This window comes from Pagrus pagrus (genome assembly GCF_965226575.1).
Source record: "Pagrus pagrus genome assembly, chromosome: 11".
NCBI classification, from domain to species: domain Eukaryota; kingdom Metazoa; phylum Chordata; class Actinopteri; order Spariformes; family Sparidae; genus Pagrus; species Pagrus pagrus.
The window spans coordinates 1,481,102-1,507,647 of NC_140195.1; the positions used below are offsets into that span (position 1 = coordinate 1,481,102).

The 26,546-nt window shown below is 44.3% G+C and overlaps 4 protein-coding genes across 8 annotated transcripts in view; 1 reads left to right on the forward strand and 3 right to left on the reverse strand.

Annotated features, from left to right (window-relative positions):
* Nucleotides 1-9,085: 9,085 nt before the first annotated feature.
* edem2 (ER degradation enhancer, mannosidase alpha-like 2) lies at nucleotides 9,086-16,607 on the reverse strand. 3 transcript variants are annotated; one of them, XM_084365652.1, is made up of 11 exons: nucleotides 16,496-16,607; nucleotides 14,716-14,826; nucleotides 14,294-14,333; nucleotides 14,065-14,170; nucleotides 13,817-13,942; nucleotides 12,629-12,840; nucleotides 12,181-12,322; nucleotides 11,955-12,079; nucleotides 10,962-11,106; nucleotides 10,661-10,782; nucleotides 9,086-9,847 (listed from the first exon to the last, which is right to left on the reverse strand). In XM_084365652.1, exons 1-11 carry the CDS (start codon nucleotides 16,585-16,587, stop codon nucleotides 9,374-9,376), a joined length of 1,695 nt encoding a protein of 564 aa, XP_084221778.1. In that variant the 5' UTR covers nucleotides 16,588-16,607; the 3' UTR covers nucleotides 9,086-9,373. The 3 variants fall into 3 exon arrangements, with proteins under 3 accessions (XP_084221778.1, XP_084221776.1, XP_084221777.1); XM_084365650.1 differs by lacking the exon at nucleotides 16,496-16,607 and adding an exon at nucleotides 15,803-16,129; XM_084365651.1 differs by lacking the exon at nucleotides 16,496-16,607 and adding an exon at nucleotides 14,984-15,033.
* The window catches only part of LOC311264633 (C-type mannose receptor 2-like), a gene marked incomplete at its 5' end in the record, with an annotated part of 51,376 nt that continues 41,415 nt past the window's right edge, over nucleotides 16,586-26,546 (forward strand). The window contains one exon of one of the 3 annotated variants that reach the window (XM_084365654.1): nucleotides 16,586-16,849. In XM_084365654.1, coding sequence (XP_084221780.1) covers nucleotides 16,586-16,849 — 264 coding nt within the window. The remainder of the gene's footprint in view (nucleotides 16,850-26,546) is intronic. The other 2 variants (XM_084365653.1, XM_084365655.1) reach the window with 2 other exon arrangements.
* The window catches only part of LOC311264631 (macrophage mannose receptor 1-like), a 34,169-nt gene continuing 24,501 nt past the window's right edge, over nucleotides 16,879-26,546 (reverse strand). The window contains exons 11-12 of the mRNA XM_084365649.1: nucleotides 21,131-21,231; nucleotides 16,879-20,646 (exon numbers count right to left, since the gene is read on the reverse strand). Of these exons, the coding sequence (XP_084221775.1) occupies nucleotides 20,518-20,646; nucleotides 21,131-21,231 (230 nt within the window). The 3' untranslated portion in view covers nucleotides 16,879-20,517. The remainder of the gene's footprint in view (nucleotides 20,647-21,130; nucleotides 21,232-26,546) is intronic.
* LOC311264634 (C-type mannose receptor 2-like) lies at nucleotides 21,240-26,542 on the reverse strand. Its single transcript, XM_084365656.1, has 6 exons — nucleotides 25,709-26,542; nucleotides 24,144-24,360; nucleotides 22,598-22,942; nucleotides 22,181-22,258; nucleotides 21,816-21,893; nucleotides 21,240-21,528 (listed from the first exon to the last, which is right to left on the reverse strand). The coding sequence occupies exons 1-6, from the start codon at nucleotides 25,823-25,825 to the stop codon at nucleotides 21,437-21,439; spliced, it is 927 nt and encodes a 308-aa protein (XP_084221782.1). The 5' UTR covers nucleotides 25,826-26,542; the 3' UTR covers nucleotides 21,240-21,436.

Genomic DNA, 26,546 nt, shown 5'->3' on the forward strand with positions numbered 1-26,546 from the left:
GAGTAACCGACCACCGCTGCTCTTTGCTGTAGCCACAGTATCTTTGGCTGTAGACAGCTGCCGTTAGCAAGTTAGCTCAGTTAGCTCAGTTAGCTGTGGATTTAGTGGAGATCACCCGACTGGAGATCGCCTGGACCGGGATCTTGGATCATGGGGGGAGTCACCACAGGCGACAGGGCTCAGCCACCTCCCCGCGATTAAAGGTGCTCTCACACCTGAAGGTCCGGACCAAGTTTCATGCTTTGGGTTCACTGTAAACATTTCATCTGGTTAGTTTTTGTTACACGGTGCAATCATGTGAGCAGACCTTTCCAGTGTTGTTGGTGGGATGAGCTGCACTCTGTCTCCCAGTTTGACAGGAGAAATTGTCTCGTATCCTCTCTCTTTCTTCGTTGAGTGTTTTCCAGTTGACTCTTTTAAAGTCGTTGGACCAAATGTCAGTTAAACATTCAGCTTACTCTCTTCTCCCCATGTGCTCCATGCTCATTTTGTTTTGGTGTATTTTTAATTATTTCCAGTTCTGAGCAGGGACTTTGGACCTTGTTGGAGACGGAGCCCCGTTCATTCCTATGAAAGCTGCTCGACTTCCCGGCTTTGTAAATACCTGTTCCTCCGTGTTGTGTGGCCCATTAGAGACTTCCACCGACCCAGCCGACTAACGTGACTGTGGATAAAATCATTTCATCGTGCGGCTCGTCTAGACTTTCCAAATTCTGTTGGACTAGTTGGTTAAATTATGACAGTGAAACGAGTCGTTTCTCGGGGCTGTGACACCGACTCTTCTTTCACAATGTAAGCTTATGGGAGCTTACATTGGAGGCTTCTTCCTGGAGGCTTGGTTCTGACATAACTTACTGTAATTGTCTGAACCTTCCAAAACCAGGGCTCAGTTTGATCCGGACTGAGAACAACTCTTTTGGTGGGACCGAGGTTTGTCTGTGGTCTGGGGGAGTTAAAGACACTTTTTTATTTAGTTCTTTTAGTTTTCTGTCCTTTGTGACTGTAAACTACTGACATGTCTGTGGCGATCATTGTAATATCCTGTTGTAAGTTGTTTCTTTGCTGTATTTGCTCTGACAGTTCGCTCTGATGCCGGTTGATGGCTCAGCCTCTAATCAAGATGCTTCCCTTTGGACGTGTTCTGGACTGAGCCAACTGGGAGGACACCAGTTTACAGGGATTGTATTTCCCGCCTTAACTGGAATTGCTGAGGTCCATCAGGTGGAAAATCGATATATATACTTGATCAAAGTCGTCGATCCTCTGAGAAGCTGAATTGAAGCGTTGAGGAAAATGATTGTTAACGAGGAGGAAACGCTCCTCTGAGCATCAGGAGAAGGTAAGATCAGAAAGTGAGGGTCAGAGAGAGAAGAAATATCCGGACAGCAGAGCGGTTTGCACAGGAAAAGAGACACAAGACAAGAATAAAGAAGTAAAAAGAGCAGCGATGAAATAATAGAGCCGAGGAGAGGGAGGAGATCCGACTGGAATTCCCCTTCAGCCAAATACTGGGACTGATTTTAAACTGGGCCGAGCGTTAAATCCTCCATACCTCATACAGCTGCACAGTGATGGGCCTGACACACACACACATGCACGCACACACACACACACACACACACACACACATGCACGCACAAGCACACACACATACACACACACACACACACACAGATCCATACATCATGTGAATAGTATGTGATTGTGTGTGAGTGCACTCAGCCCAGCCCATGTGATTCTGTTGTCACTGACTGGCTGCTAATGGCTAACAGATGATTGTGTGTGTTTGTGTGTGTGTGTGTGTGTGCAGGGTGTGGACCCTCTTAGCCCTTCAGAGTATGATTAGTTCGGGGATCTAGAGCCAAATCTGACACACACATGCTAACATTATGCAACATCTGAGCAGTGCAGCATATAGTGTAGCATGGCCTGTGTGTGTGTGTGTGTGTGTGTGTGTGTGTGTGTGTGTGTTTAACGAGTGTCCCATTATCACCATCATCATCTGTTCCTGGACCTGGCTCCACTGCACGTGCTCCGTGATGATGTCATGGCTACAGGAAGTTGACCACTCCTTAGAGATGATGTCGAACCTTCACAACCGAACGAACGCTCGGTCGGCAGAAAGTCGCCCAGTGCTCAGAGACCTGGGGTTCTGGTTTCGCTGGGGTCTGACTGGGTCCACTGGTCTGACTGCTGTCCCGTGGTGTCACTGCTCTGATCTCTGGCAGTGTTCTTACTGGTTAAAGTTTTCTTTCAGGCCTTGTGAGAAGCCTGAGTTCGTGCTCCGTCAGGTCTGTCGGCCAGACAACAAGCAAAACAACTTTTAAAAAGCTCGTTCCCTGGATGTAGTCCGGATCGATCAGAGCTATGCTGTGCTGAGATACATTTCAAGACTTACCAGGGAGCCAGACTTCCTCACTCAATTTTCCTCCACGCCAGCTCCTTTTTTTATTTCTGTCTCGGTACGAGTAGATGTGTCATCGTTCAGCTTTGGGTGTCTGCAAACGGCCGCGATCAGTGAATGTCCGGTCATCAGCGACGTTAACGGCATGACGTCAGTGTGAATGTCAACGTCGACAGGCCTCTCACACAAATGTCACTTTGTATGAAATCTAGACGCGCACATGATTCGCCTCTCGTTTGGTCTGAATGCCCCGTAACATATTCATAAAGACACAAAGAACAAACCAACACGAGTCACACACGAGAGTACGACTCGCAGACAAAACGGAAACGAAAGGGTGATGGCCCACAGGTTTCCATGTTGAGATCTGTGACTGGGACTTGAGACTTGTTGGTAAATCTCCTCGGAGTGGAGACAATACTCCAAGGACCAGCTGGGAGGAGAAACAGCAAAGTGACTCTGGGACTCTGGACACCACCGTTAATTAAAAGAGACGCAGGCTAAAAGAACGGAAGCTCCTCCTGTCTGGGAAAGTGTTGAAATAAATGAGGTAACTGTAAAGACGTCACAAGATTTAGAAGTCTTGGATACATTTGGAGAGTTTAATAAGCGTATAAGACAAATAAGCATCAGAAGTCTCACGTTCCTCCTACTCTACTTCAACTCTATTAAAGGAACAGTTCAACACTCGCAGAAATCTTTCTTTTCGAGGGTGACATGTTTATATCATTCTCAGGTCTGTGTGTTACAGAGACGGGGGCGGCCTAGCTTAGCATAAAGCCTGGAAGAAGGGGGAAACGGCTAGCTTCAAGCACCTGCAGCTGCGACGTGGCTCCGAGGTGTCGAGCAGAGCCGAGTAGGTGTCAGGGATGCAGCTTAAATGGTCTAAATTTACGATTGAGAAGTCCGTTTCACTGGACTTTAAATTCTTAGAGGAGAAGAAAACTCAGACTTAGCTGCAGGAAATCCCCACTGACTGACTTCAGTCCGACAGGAAGCAGAGCAGCTGAGGCAGATTGCATCACCATGTGTTCCTCTTACTGTTATCATCAGTCAGAGTGGAGAGCAGAGAAGCTCGTGAGCCAGCAGACAGGCCTGAAGGTTTGTTCAAGTAACACTCATAACAACAGTGAACGAGTGCAAAATGATTCAAAGTAGAATACTGTGAAAAACTATCCAAAGCGTGCAGGTGTGAACTTTGTAAAATGGCTTTAAATGTACATTTTTTTGCAGTGATAGTTTTTATAAACACTGCTCAAAAAAGGGAGCAGCAAGTCAGTTACTCATCAGGGATCAGTCTGTGCATTTAGGAAGCACAAGTCATTATGAATCAGTTTCACCTGCTTTAAGAGACAAAAGCAAGACAACCACCCAAAAGGGAAAACTTTAATCACACATCAGATCTTGATGATCAAATAACAAAATGACATAACAAGGTTCAATGGAAACCAAAGTCATCGTCCCACTGAGGGCTGGATCCAAAATCACACCGAAAATCAACGTAAAACATTTAAATCACAGGCTGATCCAACTCATAATGTGACTCGGTAGTCACTCCTGACAGCGTCTGGGCATGCTCCTGATGAGTCCGCTGATGGTGTGCTGGTGGATCTCCTCCCAGAACCTGGATCAGGGCATCAGTGAGCTCCTGGACAGTCTGTGGTGGCACCGATACATAACATCCCTCCATCAAGGAACTGCCTACACAGTCTTGCAAGGTCGGGCATTGTCCCGCACCAGGAGGAACTCAGGGCCCGCCGCACCAGCGTAAGGTCTGGCAATGGATGAGCCTCCTCAGACCATCACTGACCCTCCGCCAAACCGGTCCTGCTGGATGATGTTACGGGCACATTAACGTTCACCACGGCGTCGCCACACTCTTTCACACCTGTCACATGTGCTCAGTGTGAACCTGCTCTCGTCTGTGAGGAGAACGGGGCGCCAGTGGTGGACCTGCCAACTCTGGTGTTCCCTCGTGAAGACCAATCGAGTTGCATGGTGCTGGGCTGTGAGCACAGGGCCCACTAGAGGGGTTTGGTCCAAAACATGCTCACCAGTAGCCTGCTGTAGGTCATTTTGGCAGTGCTCCTCAGGTTCCTCCTCGCACAAAGGAGCAGATACCGGTCATGCTGCTGGGTCGATGCCGATCTACGGCCCTGTCCAGCCATTGGCCCTCCATTGCACCTGTTGTCACTCAGCAAAGCAGGAGAAACGGATTCACGATCACTTCTGCTTAAATTAGTGTGACGTTAAAACAAAATCAAACAGGTTAAATAACAGAGATGGAGCTGAATCAAGCAGAGTGACAGCAGAGTGAACACAGGAGCACGAGGTATCTAATCTGTTTATAAGACGGGTTTGGAACGAACTCAAGTATAAACTCACAGCAGTTACTCATGATTCAGTCATCAGCAGACAGATCCAGAAACACACCCTGAGAGGAGGAGGAGGAGGGGAGGAGAGAGGAGAGGAGAGGAGAGGAGAGGAGAGGAGAGGAGAGGAGAGGGGAGGAGGAGAGAGGAGGAGAGAGGAGAGGAGGAGAGAGGAGAGGAGAGGAGAGGAGAGGAGAGGAGAGAGGGGAGGAGAGGAGAGGAGAGGAGAGAGGGGAGAGGAGAGGAGAGAGGAGGAGAGAGGAGAGGAGAGGGGGAGAGAGGAGAGGAGAGGAGAGAGGAGAGGAGAGGAGGAGAGGAGGAGAGAGGAGAGGAGAGGAGAGGAGAGGAGAGGAGAGGAGGAGAGAGGAGAGGAGGGGAGGAGAGGAGAGGAGAGGAGAGGAGAGGAGAGGAGGAGAGAGGAGGAGAGAGGACAGGAGAGGAGGAGAGAGGAGAGGAGAGGAGGAGAGAGGAGAGGAGAGGAGAGGAGGAGAGAGGAGAGGAGAGGAGGTGAGGAGAGAGGAGAGGAGAGAGGAGAGGAGAGGAGAGGAGAGGAGGAGAGAGGAGGGGAGAGGAGAGGAGAGGAGAGGAGGAGAGAGGAGGAGAGAGGAGAGGAGGAGAGGAGGAGAGAGGACAGGAGAGGAGGAGAGGAGAGGAGAGGAGGAGAGGAGGAGAGAGGAGAGGAGAGGGGGGAAGGAAGGAAGGGGATGGTGAAGTTTTGTAGTGTTAAAATGTTTGGAGGAAGAAAAATGATAGTGTGAGAAAAGAAAAGGAGACGCTGAAGGAGGAGGAAGAAAAAAGAGGTTTGGGAGTAAAAACAACTGAGACTGAAATACAAGTAGAGCCGAGGAAAGTAAAGAGGAAAGGAGGAGTTGTTGGGGTGAAAAAGGAGAGATGGTGATGACAATAAAGATTTTAAGAGACGTAAGAGAATCGAGGGACAGAGGGAGAGGAAGGAGATACGGAGGGAGGAGGAGAGATGGAGGAGCAATGAAAAGGTCAAACAAAAGGAGGAACCACACCCATCGAGACAGCAGGAGGGGGGAAGATGGAGAGAATACGAGGAGAGGAGAAGAAAAGATGAGGTAGATGAGAAGGGAGGGAGGAAACAAGGAGAGGAGGAACCAGGACAGGATGAGGAGAGAGGGAGTCCCACCCTGAATGATGGAGGAGGGGATTTCTGCTGAAGCTAAATGACGAACAGAACCGGAGAGTTCTGCTTCACGCTTCAGGAACAGAACAAACCGAGGGAGAGAGTGAAGCTCCGTTCAGCAACAGCACCAACGTCTGAGTTGCTTTGTCGGTCAGTTTCTGAGAGGATGGACTCGGATCCTGTCCCTGAATATTAACACTGTTCACGTTTAATGAAAAACACACCCAGAAGTCTCCGTGACCCGTGAACACTTCAGAGAGGCAAAGAATACCAATGAGTCCTCATCGAGAACAGAAGGTTTACATGCGTACGTCTCCAAAGAGAAACTTTCTGGGTTTTTTAAACCCGATGCAGTCGTACATCTCGGTTTAAATGAGGAGACTGATCACACGCCTGACCTTTAAAATGACAAATATGACTGACCTCGTACTCTTGATCCTAAAAACATTCAGCACCGTTAGATAGAGAAGGTTTAAACACTCGGGCCTATAGATATATATTTGTACCCCATTATTTAAATAACGGATTGGATCTTTGTGGATGGATGTAATTGTTCGGTTGTTCTTTCAGAGCAGGATGTGTTTAAACACCTGAGGAGGCGTGTCATCCTCAACACGGGATTCAGTGACATCACCACCTGCTTTCACTCAATCGAGACTGGATGACACCTCGCGACAAGATCAGAAAGTGTTTGCCCGATCTTTGTCCACCATTTTGTGCCCTGATGGAGACCTTTCAGGTCGAACCCGGTCGGTGTTTTAGTGCTCTGTAAGTAGCCGTGTTTTGAATAAAGGCTTTTTAATCCAATTCAAGTATTTCTTTAGTTCCTGCTCCATGTAGGAGCACCTGGAGTCTGTCTTTCCAGCCAGAAGTCATACTGGAGTAAAGATATCGTGTTGAGGTATTAGTTTAGTATCATAGTATGAGAGTATGTGGGTATGAGAGTATCAGAGTATGAGGGTAGTTGGCGGCTGCTGCTGCGGCTCAGTGAGGAGACTTGAGGACCGAGCGTCTCTGCTGTTTTCTGTGGTTGTAAACATTTATAAGAACCATGATCTGACTCATCTCCTCCAACACTGCGTGCTCATTAATCAGTCTGTAATTTAGCCGAGTGGTTCAGACACACTGGAGATTAATGCAGGAATTCATATGAACGTGGAGATTGTGTGAGTATTCATGTGTGTGTTGTGTGTTTCTTGTCTTCTTACAGATGTACACAGACTCAGGGCAGGTGTGTGTGGGCGCTGATGGACTACATGACATCAGGTGTGCTGTTTAATTTCCTTTAAAATACTGTATGTGACTGAACTCACTGTTAGCTCATGCTAACTTTGAACTGCTGATAGTGTTCAGAGCGTTCTCATCACATCAGCTGCCATAATCTTTACTTCCTCTGATCAAAGGCTGCACCTGTGGAGAAAATATATATAAAATATTTCTATATCTTGTAATTCATCTGATAAACGCTCTGAAAACGGTCTCTGGAGGTCCTGCAGGGTCCTGAGCCACAGATTCAACTGATGATGGATGCAACACTTTGGTTAGAGTCAATATACTGCCCCCTCCTGGCAGCGCTGAACAATTACACCACTACAGCCACAGTTCATATTAAAACCCCTGTGTGTGTGTGTGTGTGTGTGTGTGTGTGTGTGTGTGTGTGAGATTCATTTTTGACCTCAGGATCAGTTGGCATGATGAATGATCTCAACACAAGGTGTGTTTTCGAAGCTTTTAACCGTCTCTTGATCTTCTTTATCAGAGCGGGTTGAAATATGCGGCTCAGGCTGCACACCGTGTCAGATCAGGTGATTATAGATTATAGACTGACACGACAGACTACACGTTGGACCCCATCCAGGTGTAGCTCGCCGTCTTTCATGACCTGAGTGACGTCAAACAAGGGACCAACTTTGTGAATGTACACAAACATGGTGTCTGAAGCTGTGTGTAGATACTGGCTGTGTTGTGTTCAAGAGGAAGAAGAGTCGACCGTGAGCGCTCCTCTGTTTCACCGTCCCTCCGCCATGTTGTAGGTGAAGAGGTCAGCGTCACCATCATGTCTTTTTGTCCGGACATCTTGTCCACTATGATTCACCTCAAGGGTTAAAACCAGTGACTGTCGCATCGACGTCCTCGTCACTTCATGTGAGAAGCTGCCTGATGTCAGTTACGTACAACAAACCACACACAGCTGCAGTGAAACAGATATTTAAACTGGTAGTAGACAACTTTTTAGCTTCAACTTCTCACTCTGAAGTAAATACTGATGTCACAGTGTGACGTCTATAGAAAAATGACATCATCCAAGTATTCGGTCCCTGTAACCGAACCAGGAAGAGGCATCATGTTCCCCGGTCTCGATCTGAGAAGCAGCTGATAGAGGAGGTGAAGGAGGTGAAGAGGGAGAGTGATAGAAACTGAGGTGAAACAAGAGTGAACAGACGGACGTTCACTGGATGGAGACGCTCCGGTGTCGTGTCAAAGTCTGTTCCCCTGTTGATCTGTGTCTCCTCTCAGCACCGAGACCAGAGACGCTTCAGAACCTGATGACTGATTAATGCAACCAGCTGCTTGACTGAGTTTACAGACCTGAGATCAGAGTTTCTGGATCACACTGAGATTGTTATGGTTGTTTTTTGCTGTGGACAGGAGCTGCAGGGAAACACTGGGAGAGGAGGAGCTGAAAAGTTGTTTCTGTTTGAAGTAAGTTTAGTTTTTGGACGGTGGTGCAGTGTTCACATGGACATTTACACCTTTTTTGAAGCTGAGATCTTCATTGTAGCCGATAAGCTGCTGCTAAGTCAGTGCACAAGCTTGAGCACGTAAATAATGTCTTTTCAAATCAATTTGGGATCTCTGGGATTAGATCACACCGGACGAGAAGTCTCCGGCTACTTCAGCTGTTTTGCTGTGAAGCTCCAGAAATGTTTGGTGGACTACTGATTCTCCATCAGCATGAGGGGAGGAGATACTGACTGATTTACATTTTTTGGTGAACTGTTCCTTTAACTATTAAACATTTAAAATGAATCCAAGCAGGATTTTAGATTCTTCTGATTTAAACTTAATAAGAATTTATTTTCTTCTTCATCCTTCAGTATGAAGACAACAGCTACATGCTGACAGTGAACAAATAAAGATATGACACATCACACAACCAGCACTTCCAATAAATAAAATATATTTCACCTTCAGTTTAAATTACAGCAACAGAGTCGACAGAGTCGGTCAGTCGGTGGTTTTCTGGTCCTGAGTTCCTTCATGGAATGATTTTTTTTCCCTCCCAGTTAAACTGGTTTGGAAATGGGAACCACGTAACTCCACTTGTGGCTGTTTATCGAAGTTATTTGCAGGCTGACATGTTGAAAAAGAAACAGTTTTTTTACACGACAGCAAAGAACAGAGTTATTCGTGTTACGTGTGAACAGGCGGTCGGGACTGTGAGCGTCAGGTGTTATCGGTGAAAACTTGTCCCAGGATGGACAGTCGAGCGCTGAAGGGCTGAACGGGGCAGGACAGCAGGGGCGGCGTCTTCCTCTCTCCTGCTTTTAGCGCGATGCTCTCTGATTGGCCGGCGGGAGGGCCTTCGGTCTGCTCGGTGGGCGGCTTCGGCTTCTTCTCCGCGGGCTGCGACAGGCTGAGCAGGATGTCTCGGAGCTCCTGTCGGTCCCGGGCGTGGCGGCTGCAGCAGTACAGCGCCGCCGGGTCGAGAGGGTGAGCCTCTGTGTTGAAGATGAACCCCCCCGCCCCCAAAATGCACCGCCCTCCCTCGCCTCCCTCCTCCCAGGAGCCGTCCCCCTCCGCCCCCCCGCCGTGCAGGAAGTGGGCGGGGTCAAACAGCAGGTACAGGTACTTGATGGTTTCAGCGAGAAAGAAGGACTCCATCCTGTTGTCCAGCTGGTGGTCTCGCAGGTCTTTAACCTGCAGGAAGATTTGAACGCAACACGTTAAAGATCAGATCCAAATATCATTTAAAAGATTTTTATTTTGTTTTTGTTTCAAAGTCATAAGAGGAAAATATTTCAACCCAGATATTTTATATACACAAAGTTATTGTGTCGAATCATCAATTCATTGATTAGTTGAACAGGAAAGGGATTTTCAATAATTCACTGATTGTTTAAAGCATTTATCAAGCAAACATTTGCTGGTTGCAGCTTCTCTAATTTTAAAGATGAGCTCTTTTTATAATTGATATTTATCACTATTTTCAAACAGTCCACTCAAATAAATAATCAAGATTAATAATTAACAATCGTTTGTTGCAGATATTTTAGCGTCAGTCTGCATCAGTGTCTGTTGAGACTTTTTATTCCTAAACTATGTAACATATATATTTAATCATCTTCACTCGAGTGTCCGTGGTGTGAAATGGTTTACCCAAACTTCCATGCAGAATATCAGAGGAGCCTTCAGTCTTGAGCAGCAGTTTTAGCTGGTGAATGTTGGACGTTTGTCTCGTGTCTGAGTCTTCGTTGTTTGCTGGCGTACATGAATAACGTTTTGGGCGGGAGGCAGCTACGGTTTGTGAAATTCTCTGGAAACTACAGATTGGTCAAATTTGCAGAAAGGTTGCGTGACTGCAAGGTTGTGCAGAATCCACAGGTATCGGTCGAATTTATGTTTATTATTGCAATCGCCAGAATCACAACCTCCTAGAGGGACTGCCAAACAAGCGTCAGGCTAAAGTTCGGTCTCTGAGAAAGGCTTTACGATCGGACGGACAGATCTTACGGTAGCGTATCCGCAGGGCGTCTTGGCGATCCTCTCGATGGACTCCAGAGCATCGAGGCCCAGCTGGAGGTAGGTGTGGTCACCTGTCGCCCTGAACAGGTACATGGCACTCTCTATTAACTCTGGAACAAATCAACACAGAAACATGAACTGTTAGTCTGGTCACAGTGTTTGGTTCATCAGGGAGAAACTCACTGAAGTCATTCATTCGCTGCTCTGTCACTACCCAGAGGTTTTCAAAATAAAAGATCCATCACAGTGAAGGCTTTGATTTAACAAACCAAAACACTGGTGGGCCGACCTGGTCTCAGTGGGTATCCCTCCCTCTTGTCCACAGTGTAACCCTGAGGGATGCTGTAAAACTCCGGCAGACCTCCAAACTGTCTCCACACCGAGTAATAATTCTGGAAAGTTCTCACCGCGCTGTCCAGGTTCCCCAAGAGAGACTGACACACACACACACACACACACACACACACACACACACACACACACACACACACACACACACACACACACACACACACACACACAGGGAATTAATACAATTTAAAGTATCCTGAAAACCTCATTTTTCTGAGTATGCATTGGTCTGCATGCTTAAATGTACGAAGGTAATTTCTGCCACTAGGAGGCTCTCAATCAAACAAAACAGAAGATGTTTGTTTGCAGTGTTGCGTGAGGGCGGAGCAGAGGGCTCAGATCCAGACCTCCTGGAGGAATAAACACCTGGAGTCTCATCAGATTCTGTTCTGATCCTGTTCTGATCCAACGGGAGGAGAGCTCAGAGATTACTTTGTAACTTGTGGGATTAAAAAGTGGATTTATCTTCACTCCTGTTTATCAGCCTGACTGCAGCAGTGATCCGGAGGTGACCTCCAGGTTCTGTACTGTTGACTGCTGACTGGAGCTGGAGGGGAAATGGACTTTACTTCATGAACGTAACGTTACACAGAGGAGACAGAGAACCAGAACCAGAACCAGAGTCTCTGCTGAGTGCTGACTTCACTCAGAGCTTCACCTCAACTCAAACACAAATGTTTTGTTTCGTCTCGTTCTCCGACCTCCTTCCTCTCTCTGACCTGATGACACTCACTGTTACTTTGAGGATGTTTCTGGTTTGTTGGAAACATATATATAAAACAAGATAATGTAAGAACACAACTCAACAACATGTAGAACAAAGGTCGAGTTGTTTTTAGACATTTTAATGCAGAAATCTCACATATTATATCTTTGAGTTAAGAAAATAAGGGTTAAGTGTTAGTGTGTGTTTTCTGTGTCGTGTGTGTACCTGCAGGCCGGGCCAGAAGGCCTCCAGAGACTGGAAAACAGGCATGGAGACGGTCCCTTTATGCATCTGGACCCACAGGTACCAGTCGTCAAATCGGGTGTAGTTCTGAATGGCTCGATCATACTCTGAGAAGAAAAAGGCATCACGTTGACGTAAATGAGGATGATGAAGAAGCTCTCAGCTGGGACACGTTTGGTTTTTCCTTCTTCCTCTGTCTGAGTGTTACCCAGGAACATGTGGAGCAGCTCCTCGTCCTGCAGCATGATGGCTCCTTTCACCAGGTACTCAAAGTACGAGTCGACTCCCGCTCCGATTCCAGCATCCTGAGCCACCCACTTCTTAGACAGGATGTCAATGTGGTTACCCACCTGCACGGCGACGGACAGACAGACAGGTATGAGAGAGAGACAGAGACAGGTGTCCAAAGAAAGAGTTTTTGGATCAGATCTTCTCTCATTTCCTTTTGGGGTTTTTCTTTCTATGTGTCACTTCTTTCTTCTTAAAATCTCAAATCTGTATCTTTTAACTTCTTCTATTCCTTCTGCCTCCTCCGTTATAAGCTGAAAATCATCAGTTCTGTTTTGTAATGACATTTATATGTTTTGACACGTAGTTAAAATATACAAAAATTAAGCTAAGAGGCAGTTTTCTTGTGCACGATGGAGCTACGTTACCAGGCCGATGTCAGATCTGGTCTTCCACAGGGCCCTCAGGGCTCGGCGGGCTACGTTCTCAAACGTCTCGTCTCCTGTTAGTCGGCTCAGCGTGGCGAACTCCAGGATGAAGGTTCCCACGCCGGCCGTACAAGTGACGGGGGTTTCAGTGGGACTGACGCCATTCAGGAGGTTCACCGTACCGTACGGCATGCCGGTGGCAGTCTGGAACGCTACGATCATTTATACAACACGTCAGAGCTGGAAAACTACAGCACACAGCGCAGGGCCAGACGTCTAGTGGTGCAACACACATATTCAGGATTAATTCATGTGTCAGTTTCTTTTCTTTCAAGGAATCCGCTGATGTATTTAGACTCTGAAATGTCAGACAACTGTGACAAATAGTGAAAAACTTGTGAGAAGAAAATCATGTTAAATGTATGTAAGGAGACGTTTTGTTTAATCTTAAGCACTCGTGTGAGAAATAACCTGTGGAGAGATGGAATATGAGATCAGATGAAACCATCAGCCTCTAAAACCCCAGGCTGGAAAATACACCAACAGATAAACATCTCCGCAGAGTGTTTTAAGATAAGAGATGGAGACTCACTGAGAGTCTAAAACCAGGAGCCCTGAGAGCTCCGGGTCAGTCTGGTCCCGGGATCAGCTCGAGTTTATTGAGGTTGCTGTCTGGGAAAACACAATTAACTCTATAAACTGGTTCTGCTCATCTCCTGTGGGTATTTTCAATTTCATTTTTCTGTCCTATCTTAAGTCAATATCCTGTGAATTCTATCCACTTCAGTTTTTAGACAAATATCTTGTGCATAAGTTAAAAATGTAAGTTGAAAACATTTAAAAATTATCAAGAACATGTGAAGAATTAAGAGTTTTGACGTTATGATGTCCCTGTATTGTGTTACTGAAGTTAGCATGCTAACCAGCTAGCCCCAGCCCAAGGCTCCTGTGCTAACAATGTAACACTCCTTCCAGTATGGACCAGTAGCTGCACGGCTAACTGAGCTTACTAGACGGAAGCTAGCACCTTTTAAGTCCTTCACTTCTGCAGGACTTGCTTTTTATTTTCCTCTGACTTTGTTTACTGGGACTGTTAAACACAAGACAAACCTCTTGTGTGTGGACGCCTACTTGGCAATAAGCCTGATTCTGATTCGTCCGATCTGACTGGTGTGTGCGTTTTCATACCAGGAAGCAGCTTCCTGGCGGCGTCCTCAGCCATCCTAAGCAGCGGTCCTGAACAGGGCCAACCGGGCTCCAGCTCCATCCCTGCCCTACCTGCCAACAGGTGAGCCGACAGGAGACCACCCACCACTGCACACACACACACACACACACACACACACACACACACACACACACACACAGTTTGACTACTAAATTTCACTGAGACACAGAAAGGTAACTCCTGATTGGTTAATCCACCTCCTCCGTACCTCTGATGTTGGTTTCGAACACGGAGGCGTTGACGTCGATGTCAAAGTCCACGGTGTCTTGCAGGAGCGACGCAACGCGCTGAAACTCTGTGTGGTTTCCCAAAACCTTCAGAGAAACATTGACAAATGTCACATTATAACAACAACATGACTCCTGTCGTTCTTCGTGCGACCTGAACGCAGCCAGGCGCTTTATCACGCCCAACACAGGAAAGAAATCAGATCTCACCAGCAGAGTGTCGAGAGCATCGATCAGAGTGAGCGAGAAACTGTAGAGACAAGATGGAGGGGGAGGGTTTTTTTAGGACAAAATGTTGAATATCATGCACAAAATATAACTTGATCTTAAAGTTACACAGAAACAGAATTTACAGCTAAAGAAAGTGTAGTGTTTTAGAGTATACAACTATTAAACAAGAGTCATCATCTCCTCCCTCCATGCTGATGAAAGTCAGGTGAAGTCTCGTAGTCCACAACATTTCTGGAGCTTCACAGTAACACAGAGTTGCAGCGTTGTGAAGTATCTGGAGACGCTCTGGTTGTTGTAGCGCTAATTTCAAAAACATCTGCTTCTTTCTGCTGCGGCCCAGTTTTTAATGCAAGGCTCATCTTTATACCTCTTGAATATTTAAAATGATGACGTCACCTCACCTGCCCCAGGTGTCTTGTCCGTCACAGGTGAGGGGGCGGAGCTCGTCGTAGGGGAAAGCGTTGTCGAGGTAACTGTTGTAGGCGTGGTAGAACATGGATTTGATGCGCTGTCTGAAAAATGAAGTTTACAGAGAGGGACACTGTTTGGTAACAGTTTTGTAGACTAATGTGATCATTCAAAAAAAACTTTATTCCACAGTGAGATCGACGACAACAGAACAAATCTGCTTCTTATTTATTATTATTGAACCTAAACTGTGTTTCCTGCCTTGTGTTCTGCTGTCAGTCAGTCGGTTGTCTTGTTCTGTTGCTTTTATTCTAAAGACAGATTTAAAATAAATAACAAATAAGGGACGGTCAACGGTTACAGTCAAGATTTTACATGAGAAAACAAACTAAGTGATTTGTGTTCAGGTAAAAGACAAAAAATAAATAATGTGGATGACGACAAAAAAATGGCAATTATTTAAATGAGTAGTTTATCGAAGTAATTCCTGATCAATTGTCTGATTGTTTCTCCTCTATTTGCATTCTGCAGCGGCGCCGCCAAAAAAAACAAAAAAAGACATGATTTTTGTAGGTTTAATATCACGGGCCAAAGTTGCACACAGTGAAAGCACCACATCCTAAGTTATCTTGAAATCGATTACTATTGTCATTACCGCTATTTGTATAATTTCTACTAGTGACCGTTTAAGTTGAGTGACTGAAATCAGCGTTATTTTGAATAAGTGTTTTCATGGTTCCGTGTCACCTGTTGTAGCGGGGGGGACTTTAATTAACGGTACACGAAGACGCTGTGGTCACGTAGCTTATTTACCTTCCCGCCAAAACTTGGGAGGCTTTTGTGCTGGTAAGATGGTTGTGATGCTCTCTGTCTGTTGGTTAAGTTAGCATAAGTTATTTTGTCTTAAACTGTATATAAACGTAACAATATCATTGCTAACACACTGCTGAATATTTACGTTTGTTTTGGTCGGTGAAAACCGCCGTTTATTTTGGTAAATTTGACGGAGATGTTACCCTCATTTGCTTATTTAACGACCTGCTGCAGGAGACTGAGCTCTGACAGCCTGTGTGTACTGACCGTGTCTCTCGCTGCCGCATAGGGAATAAATGTGCAGATCCTGATTCCTGGTCTGACTGATGTTGTTCAGTTTATAAGCAACCACATTAAAGCTGCTTCACTAGCTTGCGTTAAAAGTTGCTAGCAGCTAGCTAGGTAAACTTGACAGAGCTGTCTGAAGCCCCCTCAGACCTGCTGTCCACACTCCGAGGCAAAACGCTACTCTTGTAAGAATAAGACTCATTGTGTAAGTCTCAATCTCAACATTTTTTTCCAAAATCTCACCAGTAGTCACCATTTAAAGGGTCATTTTTCAAATGTTACTTCATGCCCCCGGACCCCCCTAGTGTTGCTAGGTTACCAGCTTAGACCACCGCTGCTACAAAAAAATGTAGAGGAAACACTGAAGGAGACGTTTAATCTCATGAATATGACCTTTTAGCTCATCATTATAACTTACAATGGAAATATATTTTCATCAAGCTTAGTTTTTATCATTTTTTTCCTTTAACTGGCAGAAATGGGCTTCCACAAGTCTCCCCTCACGTTGGTTATTTGAGACCTCCACAAAGTGAAGATTACAGCTGGATCTCTGCTGACAGGGAACATTTCACTCAGCAGTGTGTTTCAGTAGGACAGACAACTCATTCAGTACTTTGACTTGTAGTGGTGTGTGTGTGTGTGTGTGTGTGTGTGTGTGTGTGTGTGTGTTACCTGACAGCGGCCATCTCCTCCTCGGTGAACTGATGAGCCGCCGCATCGCTCAGCAGCCAAACAAACAGCGCCACGCAGACGGGAGAGCGCATGGAGAGAGCCGGGAGAGAGACCCGAGGAGAGCCGGGAGAGAGACCGGGGGGAGCCGGGAGAGAGACACGAAGAGAGCCGGAGAGAGAGACCGGGGGGAGCCGGGAGAGAGACACGAAGAGAGCCGGGAGAGAGCCGAGGAGAGAGACCGGGGGGAGCCGGGAGAGAGAGCCGAGGAGAGCCGGGAGCCGGAGAGAGACACGGCGGGAGACCGATGCAGAAAACGCGGTGAGACCTGACGCAGAGGACGTCCAGCAGGAACAGGTGAGTCTGCTGTTTGTTGTGCTGCTGTCAGGAAGTGCACGATGAGCGCATGCGCCGTACGATGCGCTGACGAGCAGGCTGATCCGAGCTGTGTTCAAGATGAAACCGTGTTCAGCGACGTTAGCGAAACATTAAAAACCACCGAACAAACGATTTTAAGAGTAAGATTACTATAAATATATTAATCCACATGCGGCTGTTCATCAGCTGTGGCGTCAACAACGTTAGCTAGGTTTTTAACAACTTTAGCACAAGGAAAATGTACGAAAACAAGGTAGAGCTTAACCCGGAAATGAGTTAGCTTGTTTACACTTCCGGTTCACCTGTCTCAGTTAATTTGTTTATTTTTTAAAAATTGTTTTTCGGTGAAAGGGCTCAAGTAAGGTGTGCGGTTACCACAGGCCGAAGAGACTTACACGTGTTGTTTCATGACATAAAATACATCATTAAATGTCCCACAGTTTAATTATAAAGCTCTTACATGTGTTACAAATGGTAGTTGCTAACAATTATATAGGCCTTTTGTCTCATTATTAACTTTTTATCTCATGATTACGACTTTTATCTTATAATTATTACTTTTTATCTCGTAATTCTGACTTTTTATCTCTTAATTCTGACTTTGTATCTCATGCTCACTGCAGTAAAATCATCTGTATTATATCTTGTATATATCTTATACATTTCAACAACGATTATTTTAATCACAAATAATGAATTTTTCAATGCAATGAGTTGTTTTTTTTTTACATTGATATAAACATATTCAAAGAAACGTTTCAGAGTAACCGCACCATGTTCTCTCTGACTGACTGACAATGACCACCTCTCTCTCTCTCTCTCTGGGCTGTGTACCATTTAATTTTTAAATTAAATAACTGTTGTCGTGATCTACTTCACACAATTGTTGCAAGAAGTGGGCTGCCGTGTTTGTGTGTGAGAGAAAGACATGGACCAGAGAATGGTGTGAAGTCACTAGTGACGGTGGTATCCCAGACTCCCTTACAAACACGAGGTACAAGGCAGATTTATTTGCCATTTTTTTAAACAGCGTTTCAGTGTAGTCCTCGATTCCTGCTTCATCTACTTGGAGCGTTGAGGATGAGTTCAAGAGTCTCACGGCCTGAGGAATGAAGCAGGGTGGACAGGTGTGTCTGGGTGGGTGTTGTCTTTTAGTACCTCTGGGCTCTGTGCAGACGTCTCACTTCACTGATGTCACTGATGCCCTGTGGATGGTACCAGCGATGCTCTGGGTGGTTTGAGCCTTCCTGTCCTGGGCCGTGATGAACCGTGCCAGTTGGTGATGTTTCCAGTCAGGATGCTTTCTATTGCTCCTCTGTAAAATATGACCAGGACCTGCTCTGGAATTTAGCCCTCCTAAGTTTCTGTAGGAAGTAGAGCCTTTGAGGAAGAAGAGGCAGCGAGCAGTAGATTGTTCCCTGTTGATTTCCTCCAGATATGATACGGGCGATGATGGTGGTGTCGTCAATATACTTCACAATAGAGTTCACCTGGTGTCTGGGAGTGCAGTCATGTCGAGTCAAGTCTTGTGATTTCAAGGCTTGTTGCATGAGGAAAAACCTAATAAAAATGGCTACAGTAAATTCTAAGTCATTGGTGTCTTCTTGTAAATTCGCATTAAATACAAAACATTAAGATGTTTCCTTTCTTGTAAGAAGCGTCGGTTTGTAGCAGCGTCGCTGTAAAAGCCTGCCTGTGTTTTGTGTTTAAAGTGCGTTTTACCTCCCAGCAGCTGTTAACACACTGATTTCACCAATTACACCACATTTATTTAAGAATAAAACATATTGAGGGTAAACGTGATTTTTTTCTTTTACAAATCCAATAAACAGTAACCAATACAGGCTACTTCTTTGGAGAAAAAAGGAAGTTGACAAGGTCACCAGACTCCCTTGAATAAACGCTCAATTTTAAGACTTGTTGAGTTCAGAAACTTTTTAAACTTTGTGAAACGCTGTCTACAACACATTCTTAACTATTTTGTCTGACTTGTTCATTCAGCAAACATTATACATGAAGATATTTCTTTCTTTGTGTACCAAACGTATGTGTTTGTTCCAGTGATGTTGGTGTACTTTCCACACGGAGCGGGGAAGTGAGATCTGACCACAAGAGGTCACCTGAGATGCATTTAATGCCAGTAACTAGTAAATACAGCTGATAGTATTTGCTTCTGAGATGTAGTGGAGTACAAGTATAAAGTAGCATGAAATACAAAGACTCAAATTAAATAGAAGTGCCTCTAATTTGTACTCGAGTAAAGTACTTGAGTAAATGTACTAAGTTACATTCCACCTCTGCACCCTGTGACTCTAGAAGAGGGCTGCAGATCACAGAGGCCGTTATGGGAGGCGAATATGTTCATCAATGAACCCAGTTTAATAACTGAAGAAATGATTGAGCTCAACTCATTATGAAATGTTAACTCATCATCACGTTCATAAAAACATCAACTGGATATTATTTTCATTTCATAATAGACTTTAAAAAAACTCAGAGTTGTTCTTCTCAAACCACACTTCTTTATTTAATGTCACACTTTAGGACACACTTTATTTCACTCTGTCATTTGCCACATTTCATTGACAGTGGTGTTGGCACCGCCCCCGTCATCTGTCAGCCAATCACATGCGCCCGCCTCACTTCAACTCGCAAACTGAATGAGTGCTAATTTAGCCAGTTAGCTCCTGTTAGCTGTAGCAACAACATCAGAGTCATTCTGAATCAACCAACTAGAGGCTGCTGCTGTAAATACACACAGATTGGCTCAATAGACTGAAAGGTGAGGTGCTGAATATCACTCTGAAATGAACAAAGACTTCTCATTTTAAAGAGTCTTCAAACATTAAAGCTCATCTTTTTAATGTTTTCTTCACTGCAGCTTCCTCCAGTCAGTTCTTATCTTATCTAACCTGCAGTCATTCATCTCATCACACAGTATATTATCTCATCTATGTCAGAAAAGAGTGAATAAAGTCTGTTATAAGTTCCCACAGCCCAATGAGATCACTTCAAATGTCTTGTTATAATCGACCAACAGTCTGAAACACAAAGATATTAAGTTTATGATCATATATGAGAAGAAAACATCTAATCGTCACATTGAAGAAGCTAGAACCAGAGAATATTTGGTATGTTTAGTTGACAAATAACTAAAAGGATTAACTGATGATCAAAATAGTTGATGTGACTGATCGATTCATCCACATGTTGCAGGTCTATTCTGACACATTACATGAGCACTTTGAGGAAAGAAACACACAAACTCAACATTAAAGGAGCATTCTGTAGTTTTGGTGAAGAAATGTTAATGAGCAGAGAAAGATCTTCATTGGCTGATTTTTTTTTTCTGCCTAAACAAACTAAATAAACAAACTCTTTGTTTTCATGACTGAATAAACTGAATAAACAAACTGACCTTAAAGGACGACACAGTTTATACTGTTTTACTTTGTTTATATGTGGCGGACCCTGCCACCTCTCTAGCTTCAAACGGTGTTCTAGGACCTTATTCTCCTCTGAGAGCAGCTTGTTTATTCACTGATGGAAACGATAAACATTTCTGAGTTTGTATTATTACCTGATTAATATTGTAAATATTAAAATGATGAGTTTGAATTTCTTCTCCAAAACTACGTAGTGCCCCTTTAAAACTCGTCCTTCTTCCTCTTCTTCTTTGTCTCCTCCTCCTTGTGGAAGACCTTTCCATCCGACTGCTTCCTCCAGCTCAGTTTGACGTCTCCATCCACCCCCTGGTCCTTCAGCCTCTGTTTGAGCTGATAAAACCTCCTCAGCATTATCACTCACATAGAGATATTACATTCTGCACTGTTCTTTATATGTTCCTCTATTTCAGGAGCGCTCTGCATCACGTTTATATATTCACATGTTGTGTTCCCTGAGATGGCGTCGCCCTGTTGGCCTGCTGTCCTTTCTGACTTTCTCCTCCTCTTTCTTCTGTTGTAAAGGCTCTGGCTTTTCTAAAACTGACAGTAAAGTTTGTGCTGAGCGTCGACTCTTAACGAGTCACAGTTGTACCTCAGTCAGGCCTGCAGAGTGGCACGACTACACTCTTTAATCCTGCACATGTACGTGCACAGCTTCCTACACAATGCTCATGTCATGTCATGTTTATCTGTTTCCTACCTCTTCACACTGTTTCTTGTTCTGCTGAGTTTTCCCTCGGGGATCAATAAAGTCTGATTTTATTTGAATTTGTTCTGTTTGTGTATAAAATTAGAAAGGTCCAACATGATTTACCTCCTTCAGCATTTGTGCCATCACAGCAGGGTCGTTGAGATCCAGAGAGGAGTCCTTTCTCTCCAGACGCACTTTGAACACTTGCCTTGTAGTCGTAGGGACTGTGAAAAAATATGTTCATATAAATATTGACTCATCAGTCTGAACAATGACAGGGAACATGTGGCTCTGTCCTCCATCTGTGGCAGGGCCGGGTCTCGCCATTTTGGTGCCCGAGGCAAGATTAGGAGTTGGATTTATGACTGCAGCTGAAGTAAAATATCTCATTATGTGTGTAATGTAGACGATGCCCACAGTCACATACAGTTAACAGAACTCACCGGCGCCAGGCTGCGTGATGCTGGAGGTTGGTGGCGTGCTGGATGTGGTGCTGCTGCTGCTTGTTCTCTGAACTGCAGCTGTATTCAAACACACAGTACGTTCATACTGTTACACCACTGCATTAAGTCCATTGTGTCATTCTACAACTGCAAAACATCTGTTCATGTAAATATTGACTCATCAGTCTGAACAATGACAGGGAACATGTGGCTCTGTCCTCCATCTGTGGCAGGGCCGGGTCTCGCCATTTTGGTGCCCGAGGCAAGATTAGGAGTTGGATTTATGACTGCAGCTGAAGTAAAATATCTCATTATGTGTGTAATGTAGACGATGCCCACAGTCACATACAGTTAACAGAACTCACCTGCGTCAGGCTGCGTGATGCTGGAGGTTGGTGGCGTGCTGGATGTGGTGCTGCTGCTGCTTGTTCTCTGAACTGCAGCTGTATTCAAACACACAGTACGTTCATACTGTTACACCACTGCATTAAGTCCATTGTGTCATTCTACAACTGCAAAACATCTGTTCATGTAAATATTGACTCATCAGTCTGAACAATGACAGGGAACATGTGGCTCTGTCCTCCATCTGTGGCAGGGCCGGGTCTCGCCATTTTGGTGCCCGAGGCAAGATTAGGAGTTGGATTTATGACTGCAGCTGAAGTAAAATATCTCATTATGTGTGTAATGTAGACGATGCCCACAGTCACATACAGTTAACAGAACTCACCGGCGCCAGGCTGCGTGATGCTGGAGGTTGGTGGCGTGCTGGATGTGGTGCTGCTGCTGCTTGTTCTCTGAACTGCAGCTGTATTCAAACACACAGTACGTTCATACTGTTACACCACTGCATTAAGTCCATTGTGTCATTCTACAACTGCAAAACATCTGTTCATATAAATATTGACTCATCAGTCTGAACAATGACAGGGAACATGTGGCTCTGTCCTCCATCTGTGGCATCTGTTTGCTAACTTTACAGATAATTTCATGTCAATGATGAACATCAGGGGTGTTTACATTTTATTTTCTGTCCTTAACTTTATGTTTTGTGTTGTTTTTGTTACATTATCATTGAGGACATTTGATGCTAAATTAAACCAAAATACAAATATTAATACAAGTTGAATCAAGAGTTAACACTCACGTAGGCTGTAGCAAACGAACGGTCTCTTCAGGTCACAGGGAATGTCGAACCATTTTCCAGAGGTGGGTAAGTGTGCCATCACACAATCCTCTATCACGCCACCATAGTTATCAGGTTCACCTTGAGCCCAGTACCTAAATGAGGAGTTACTTCCATCCGACCACTTCCAGGAGTCTCTGAAAAGGCCGATCCAGGCTAGTTGTCCTGAAGGTACCATGTCCTTTACCTCCTGGTTCTCTGCTGTGTTCCTCACACTGGCCAGGTCTGTGTGGTGTTCTCTGCAGTAGCTCTGGGCCTCAGTCCAGGTCATGGGAGTCTCGATGAGGACAAACGTCACATTCAGCCCTGAAAACAGAGCACAGTGCTGTGCAGAGGTACTATAACATACAGTTTACCATCCATGCCGTGTCTGTGGCAGTATTCACAGCATTATAAATCCACTGAATTAATGACTTTGTAAAATAAAGATGGAAGACATGATCATCTTAATAATTGTTACTGAGTATTTCTTCACAGTCTCTCCCCATTAATAATCACATCCTTAAAATCTACATCTAATAGATTGACACATTATTTTTTCTACATGTGAATATTTTCTCAGCTTTATGACACACAAACATACGGGCCCCTCTGAAGGGTCACCAGATACATCTGAGGGCTCGTCAGATGGTTGATAGGAGAGGAAAGAAAAGAAAAAAGTTCTGATACACAAATCTGTCTTCAGCTTTTCTTTTCTTTAACTTTCCTCCAATATTTGCTTTCACATAAAACATTGGATCATCTGACTTCTTTGGACTTCACCATGTGAGAAGTTTAGTGGGGAAATGTTTCTTTGGTGGAACTAACAACACATGAACATGTGAAACATGACAAGAAGCTCCAGTAGACAGAGCTTTGTGTTAGAGGTCACCAGCAGAAAGAAGCAAGAAGGTTGGGAACTAGTTCAATATATAACAATGTGTTGTATTTTATAAGCTTCTCATATGTTTTTAATGTTTATATGAATCTGAGCAGTAACAAGTTACTACAGCTGTTGAGTAAATGAAGTCAGTTCAAGAATACATCATTTTCCCTCTGAGACCCAGTGGAGTTATAAAGTTACACAGTAAATAAAGTAGCGTAGTAATAGAGTACATGTACTCAGTTGCTTTCATGTGGGCAGTGGAGCCAGATCTGCCTTTTATTATCTGAAACAGCTAAATTGCGGCCACGTCTCCGTCTGAGTGACTCAGAGACTGAAGCATGTTTTTAAATCCAGCAGGATGGACTATTACAATGCTCTTCTATCTGCTCCACCCAAACAAGTCCTTCATCACTGACAAGCTTCTTTTTCTCATTCTCATCTGCATCGCTGTCAAATCATCAATATTAATTGCTGCCTTATTGGCTTGTAAGTCGTCTGTAAAGCTCTTTGAATTGTACTAACTTTGATGGAAGGTGCTGTAAATACAGTTTGACTGACTGATCCTGTATCGGCCCAAATAATGAGGGAGAGCTCAAGAACCTGAACTGGTGTGTTTCAAACTTCACTGCTGAATATTCTCACCTCTGACATCCATGCAGACCGACTGAAAGCGATTTTTACAAGGATTGTCATGCCATCGTCCATCATCCATCATTGTGCAGTACTCTATACTTAGATAGTTGTTTGGTTCTCCAGGCCACCACTGTCTGAACTCAGTCCCCCCGTCTTTGTAGAAACTGGTGTCTGACAGTGACCACCTCCAGCTGTTCACGGCATCATACAGCCCGATCCAGAAATCCTGAAAGCAATATTTTAATGCATCTTTCTTTAGGCTGAATTTTAATATAAAGCGTTCGACCCTGCTCTAGCTTTGAGCTGCTAAAGGAAATGTTTTCACGTAACATGTTCAGTCTTGATACTGCCTCTACTTTACAATGACTTTGGCTCAAACAACAATTTGCAAAACCCTTAAGTCTTTCTTAAAACTATATCTAGGTGCCCAAATGTACACTGAAACAGGATGTGCGTGCTGTGATCATTCTTCCTGTTCATACTGGCCATATTATCCCCTGGTAATATTCTTTCAATATCCTGTCAGTGACGGGGGTCAAAATCCACAGTCCTCATTCTGAGTAAAACTACATTCAGAGGTGAATCTGAGGCTTCAGCAGTCTGAGTGACACAGATCCAGTTCATATCTTCCAAAGTGACAGGCTTTCTAATACAACATTCCCTCCTTTTGTTTCCATCCACTGCAGCTCAACAGGGACACTCAGTCTGGTGAAACACAACGAGGGAGTTTTATATTAAAAACACTTCACAGCCCGAGTCTAAAAGAGTTGGGACGCTGTGTAGAATAAAGACACAATGCAAACATTTGCAAAGAGCTGACTTCAGTCCTGCTGTTCCTGAGCTCATGTAGTAAAATCATTTATACAATCGTGTGTTTGACGACCTCGCCCCATCCTTGCTTGTGAACGACTGAGCCTTTCGAGGACGCCCCTTTCATACCCGATTATGATACTATCACCTGTTACCGATGAACCTGTTTACCTGTGGAAGGTTCCCACACAACAACTTTCAGGCTTTTGTTGCCCCGTCACAATTTGTTTGAAACGCGTCGCTTCAGAATAGACATATATTTACACAAATCAGTGAAGTTGAACATGAAATAAATAAATTGTCTTTGTACTGTTTTAAACTGAGTTTATGTCGAAAAGGATCAGCAAATGATCACATTCCCCGATTCTGTTAAATTTGTATTTTACACAACGTCCCAACTTCTTTGGAGTGAGCGTTGTATACATATATAGACATATGTAGACATATAGTCTATGAGTACATTTCATATTGTAAACAAATAAATATGAGGCATTTTCTAGAGGTAGAGGTAGGAGTAGTTTAAACTCAAGCTGCACCTTAATCAGACACAAGATTAAAGTGCTGCTTACAATGTCCTTCTGAGAAGTAGTGGAGTAGAAGTACAGAGTGGCATTAAATGGAAATACTCAAGTTCAAGTACAGTACTTCAAAATGTATCTACTGACTTTACACCAATGTGGAAGTGCAAAACTTTCAACCTGCGTGTCATTTACATGTTTGTCAAAAATGGCTTTGAGACTAAAGAAAGACATCAGTCAACTCACAGTTTTGAACACATTGTTTTTATCTGCGGTGTCGTTCAGGATCTTCACGTCCTCCATGTTGTCTATAGTTGCCAGGTCAGTGTATTTCTCTCTGCAGTACCTCTGAGCTTCAGTCATGTTCTTCAGGTCAGAAACAAAATGGTACTGACGAGGGACACGTGATGAGACAGCACTCAGCCCTGTAGGAACAACAGAACAACAACGTGAGATGTTGAAACATCACATTTCTGTGTTCAGGTGTACTCTCTGAACTTATTCATATCCACACACCATCCCGCACTCTCCGACCCTCTTCTACCATCCAGCTCTTTGCCCCATCTGCCAACCTAACCACCACGGGGTCAAGAGCCTTCAGCCCATCTGCCTCCAGCCTTTGACCTCTCTCCCACCAGACATTCACACTTCTGACACTTTCATATGTATCATTGTACTATTGTATTATTGCACTATGTAATTGCATTTCATATTAATTTATTTAACTTCCACACCGATGTTACCTGATTATATTGTCTGATGTACTGTTGTTATGTTATGTGTGTTTTGAAAGGCACCTTTAAATAAAAAGCATTATTATTATTACATTTAAAGTACATTTAATTGTTCTTTAGATCAACATTTTACATTAAAGGATGATAAACCTAAACACAGAACACAACAGTACATCATTATATATTAAACCAGGCGTTCCCAAGTCTTTGGGCTCGTGACGTCTTTTAAAGAAAAGATTCTGTGCTTCAGTTGTTCACAGTCTTTTACCTTACCTTGTGATGTCTACATTTGATGCTAAATTAACCCAAAATCCAAATATTAATACAAGTTGAATAAAAAGTTAAGACTC

Bases quoted from the DNA above. Each gene is read 5' to 3' on its own strand.
- edem2 (XM_084365652.1), bottom strand. From the start codon at position 16,587: ATGCGCTCTCCCGTCTGCGTGGCGCTGTTTGTTTGGCTGCTGAGCGAT. The intron at 12,323-12,628 runs GTAACGTAGCTC...GTCGCCGTGCAG, and splicing joins CCAGATCTGACATCGGCCTG to GTGGGTAACCACATTGACAT. The intron at 10,783-10,961 runs GTCGGCCCACCA...GATTTGTTCCAG, and splicing joins GGGATACCCACTGAGACCAG to AGTTAATAGAGAGTGCCATG.
- LOC311264634 (XM_084365656.1), bottom strand. From the start codon at position 25,825: ATGACTGAAGCTCAGAGGTACTGCAGAGAGAAATACACTGACCTGGCA. The intron at 22,259-22,597 runs GTGAGTGTTAAC...GTTTGAATACAG, and splicing joins GTTCGTTTGCTACAGCCTAC to CTGCAGTTCAGAGAACAAGC. The intron at 21,894-22,180 runs GTGAGTTCTGTT...GTTTGAATACAG, and splicing joins CATCACGCAGCCTGGCGCCG to CTGCAGTTCAGAGAACAAGC.